We start from the raw sequence: 5,111 nt of genomic DNA, 5'->3' as shown, positions 1-5,111 counted from the left end.
CTCCCACTGTCCACGTGAAAAGGGATAAGTTTTATAACTTTTATAATAGCCACATTTTAAGTGTTATTTTTTCATATATGATTCATTTTCCATGGCTACACACAAAAAAGGCAGACATGCAAACATAAATGCACATACCACTGATCATGGGTTTTATACTGGTGAACATGTTTTCCTGTCTTGTGGCAGGTCTTATGTTCAGGAACTTGAGTGGATTACAGACCAATATATACACAGAACTTACCTTGCAACCATCAGAAGGTTCAATATGCCACCATATACAACACATGTGCCAGAAAATGTTGCCCCACCCCATTCTAGAGATTTAAAAGTAATAGAATGCCTGAATGCATGATATAGTCAGCCTTTTCCTGAATTAGTCACTTATCCAAGGAAACATTGACTATCATCTAGAATATCTATGAAGGAGTCAATATTTTATGACTTATTTATGGTTTTATAACAATGCCTGGCTCTCAATATAAATTCCATAAAAATTTGTGATTAGGGTGGGAAAAAAAATCATGTCAACTAATAAGTTAGGACATAGCTAAGTCCACAGTGCTTCTCATCACTGTTTCTTCAGTCATCTCCCAAAAGGTTAATGTATTTTTGCCAGCATATTAAAAAGCAGAGGCATTACTTTGCAAACAAAGGTTTGTATAGTCAAAGCTATGGTTTTTTTGGTAGTCATATGTAAATGTTAGAGTGCACCATAAAGAAGCTGAACACCAAAGAATTGATGCTTTTGAGCTGTGGTGTTGGAGAAGACCCTTGAGAGTACCTTTGACTGCAAAGAGATCCAACCAGTAAATCCTAAAGGAAATCAATCCTGAATATTCATTGAAAGGACTGATGCAGAATTGAAGCTCCAATAATTTGGTCATCTGATGTTAAGAGCTGACTCATTAGAAAAGCCCCTGATGCTGGGAAAGACTGAAGGCAGGAGGAGGAGAAGAAGGCAACAGAGGATGAGGTGGTTGGATGGCATCACTGACTCAATGGACATGAGTTTGGGCAAGTTCTGGGACATGGTGAAGGACAGGGAAGTCTGGCATGTTTCAGTCCATGTGGTCACAAACAGTCAGACATAACTGAGTGACCGAACAACAACAAACATTTTCCGTGCTATTAGACCCATAGTAGAACCTCTTTCCTTTCCATACATCTGCATTTATCCTTCCTATGACCTTATCCTTCCTATGTACTGTTGGGATCTCCTGTCCCATAAATAATAATTTACCTGTATCCTCAAATAATTTACTTAACATTTTTTATACCTCCTAGTGTTAATTGAACTGAGACTCTTTCTTGAAGACAGTATTTCAACCACAACTCCCTTATGAGAAAATAATCCCACACTCACTACTTCAGAAAGTGGGATTTGAGCTATTGGCTTTATTCTATTTCTAGATCATTCCCTTTGCTCCTATTTTTAAAATACATGGATTATTTGAAGTTCATGTCGTTTTAGCTGAGCAACTATCTAGACTAGAACTTTCCACAGTGTGGTCCTAAACAGCCTGCATCAGGATCACCCATGGTGTTATTTTAAATGCCCATCCCAGGGCACAATCAAATGCTTTAAATCAGAAATTCTGTGTATGAAACACAAGTACTTTAACTTTTAACAAGTACACCATGTGAATCTTATGAATTCTAAAGCCTGAGGAACCGTGTACCTTCTTCCCTTCATACTGCTGTCATTTACTGGTATCATGACCTCTCTCCACATGCATTTACATTTTGGCATCAGATGCACAACTTTTCACTTACTAAAAGACCTGGTATCATTGCAGCCTGTGTCACAAGTAAGATGAACTTTTGAATATGCTGGCATCCCTGTTTGCATCTCCAAGGTAGAAACCACTTTTCGTTTCAGGTACTCATTACTATATCCACATCATAAACCTCAACACTCCCGAGAGCTGCTCCAGCTTTACTAACTTAAAGCAATATGTCACAAAACAACCTCTGTCCTTTTAGATTTCTTCCCATTTACTTTCTTTAATCTTAGAATAGAGTGGAAAGATAAAAAATGCTTATACAACCATTGTTATCTTATCAACAGTGAGAAATGTATTGTTATTTCTTACAAGTTTAATGTCGGTTTGAGTTACTTGATACTTTTTTGAGGAGGGAGGTGGGAGAGGGGTTCAGGATGAGGAACACGTGTACACCCGTGGCGGATTCATGTTGATGTATGGCAAAACCAATACAATATTGTAAAGTAATTAGCTTCCAATTAAAATAAATAAATTTATATTTAAAAAAGATCACAAATAAGAATTCATTTTAAAAACTTGATATGAAATCTCCAAATCAGAAACAAGTGGCACAGTTCATTAGTATAGGAAAATGGGATGGAATAGAGCTTCATACTACTTCCACCTGTACATGCAATAGGCATCAGCAGATGGGAGGTATAGTTTATTAGACAATCTTACAGGAGAATCAAGTTTATACCCTTGATTTCAGTGAAACAAACTAGAGTGGTGAACACTTATAAGTGTAGATTAAAAAAATCAATAAATAAATTTTGGTGAATAATATTCAAAGGTCAAAGGCATGAGGCATGGTAATTAGACCAAAGCAGGAGTTGAAGAGCAAGTCTCTCCCCATTAAGATGATAAATTAAAAATATTTTGGTTAATGTCTCTATACAGCTTTGGACAATAAACTCCATGATGTGGATGATTTTTTGTGTCTTGAAAAGTGGAAGTTGCTCAGTCATGTCTGACTCTATGGACTATACAGTCCATGAAATTCTCCAGGCCAGAATACTGGAGTGGGTAGCCTTTCCTTTCTCCAAGGGTATGCCCAATCCAAGGATCAAACCCAGGTCTCTCACATTGTAGGCAGATTTTTTTACCAACTGAGACAAAAGGAACTTGGATTTGATAAAAAGAAATCCATTTCATTATTACAGAGACTCAGAATGAGGAAAAATGAAGTCAATTCCTATAATTGAAGGCCCAGAATATTGGGGCTCAAACTAAGAAACTTGGATACAGGTTTGTAGAGCAGTAGCACCAGACAGCAGTAAGTACTGACCTCTCCTTGGCAAACATTGGTGTACTGGGGATTTCTAGGCACATCACGCATCAACAAAGGACAGACTGAGGCAAAAAGGCAGAAGTAACTCAAAACTAGAACTACTGTTTAGATTACCTAAGTAATTCTTGAACACTCTCTAAAAATGTTAGGAGCCTTGTTGGGACTAGATGTTTAGATGGAAGTAATAGTTGGGAAATAGAAATACTATAGTGGAGGAAAATAGAACAAAGGAAAGAGAAATAATGGAAAGGCATGAAATGTTATACTTAGTCTTTTATTTTGCAAGTTTGTGTTTCTTTTGTTGCCCCAATGCAACTATATTATGTGCTATTTAATATGACTAATAAATATATTCATTTCTACCATATACTGTGCCTAAATCAGCACCATGAAACAAATAAGGCTTAATCAGTGATTGATGAATAGGACTGAAATCTCAGCTTGAGCAAAATGCAGCTCCTTTTCTACTACTCTAAGGTTGGGAGGTATATCTTCAGCTTTTTATGATACAGTTATTTTCTTTCTCAGGTTAAGCAAACATCCAATATATTTTAACATCTTTAGTTATTCTGAATATTCCAGACCCTCCTCCCCAGCCTTATTAGTGCCCCCTTTACCTCCTTGTTCCTTAGAGTGTAGATGAGCGGGTTAAGGGTCGGGGTTACAACAGTGTAGAAAAGAGTGAGAAACTTGCCCTGTTCATGAGCATAGTGACTCTTGGGTTGAAGATAGACAGCTGTGACAGTGCCATAGAAGAGGGACACTACAAGGATATGAGAAGTGCAGGTACCAAATGCTTTCTTCTTCCCTGCAGTTGGCTTTATTCTCAGCACAGCTTTAGCAATAGCAACATAAGAGGAAAGGATAATAATCAAGGGCACCACCAGAAGAATAATACCAGCTATGAGTATCTGGATTTTAATGTCGATGGTGTCTGCACTGGAGACCTGAATGAGGGCTGGAACTTCACACACTATGTCATCCACCTTCTGGTGGGAGCAGAAAGGTAACTGGAGGGTAGCAGGAGACTGAATTAGAGACTGAATCAGGCCAGTCCCCCATGCTAGGATGGCCAGCTGCAGACAAATTCTTGGGTGCATGATAGTGGTATATTGCAGTGGATGACACACTGCCACATAGCGGTCCAGAGCCATGACCACAAGCAGGACACATTCAGTGGTCCCAAGCCACAAGAAGACATAGAGTTGAATGGCACAGCCACTGTAGCTGATGGTCTTCTCTGGACCCCAGAAATTAACCAACATCTGTGGAACACAGCTGCTGGTGAAACAGAAATCCAGCAGAGATAGGTTGGAAAGAAAGTAATACATTGGGCTGTGGAGTTTTGGATCCTTCACAGAGACAAGAATTATGACCATATTTCCTGTAATAGTTAAGCAATAAGAGATCAGAATTACTGAAAAGAGCATCTTCTCCAAATATGGCTTGTCAGAGAAGCCCAGGAGGATGAAATCACTGTGGCTGTCATTGCAAATTGTGAACATAGCTTCTAGAGCAATCGTCTCTTCAAGGAATGGTTCAAATGAAGTTGCTGAAAGACCTGTGATGTTCCAGTACAGAAACAGGAGGAGGGGCAGTATGAATTATTTGATTCCTTTTTACTCAATAGTGAGATTTTTGCATCCTTATTTTGGGAATACAATACAAGATTTAGTGATTTGTTTTAATCTTCGATACTCATCACTCTATGTTTTCTTCCTCCTTTACATCTTCTTCATATGATGCATTTTTAGAACTCTGCATTAGAAACAATATATAAATAAATATTAAACATGTAGTAGTAAAATTAACCTTATTAAATGTTATAATATCATTTCATCTTTGCTCTCAAAGATCATACATTTATAACATTTATCATAAAGTTTTGATACACCTTAAAGTTCAACCGTATTCTCTTGCAACTTCTTTATTCATTTTGTGCTCTTATTTCTCTGTCTTTGTATTGCAATTTGTCTGAATACCTTGCTCCCATACCTCAATCTTCATTCCTCCTTCTCCCTTTCTCTTCCTCATTCAGCCTTCCTTCCACTCTC

General features: G+C 37.8%; 1 protein-coding gene across 1 annotated transcript; it reads right to left on the bottom strand.

The window, feature by feature from the left end:
* Positions 1-3,617: 3,617 nt before the first annotated feature.
* On the bottom strand, positions 3,618-4,562 carry LOC128055566 (olfactory receptor 2H2-like). The gene has a single exon (XM_052648176.1). It carries the CDS (start codon positions 4,560-4,562, stop codon positions 3,618-3,620), a length of 945 nt encoding a protein of 314 aa, XP_052504136.1.
* Between the last annotated feature and the right edge of the window lie 549 nt (positions 4,563-5,111).

Source organism: Budorcas taxicolor, chromosome 11, assembly GCF_023091745.1.
Source record: "Budorcas taxicolor isolate Tak-1 chromosome 11, Takin1.1, whole genome shotgun sequence".
NCBI classification, from domain to species: domain Eukaryota; kingdom Metazoa; phylum Chordata; class Mammalia; order Artiodactyla; family Bovidae; genus Budorcas; species Budorcas taxicolor.
This window is presented reverse-complemented; position numbering and strand designations above follow the sequence as displayed.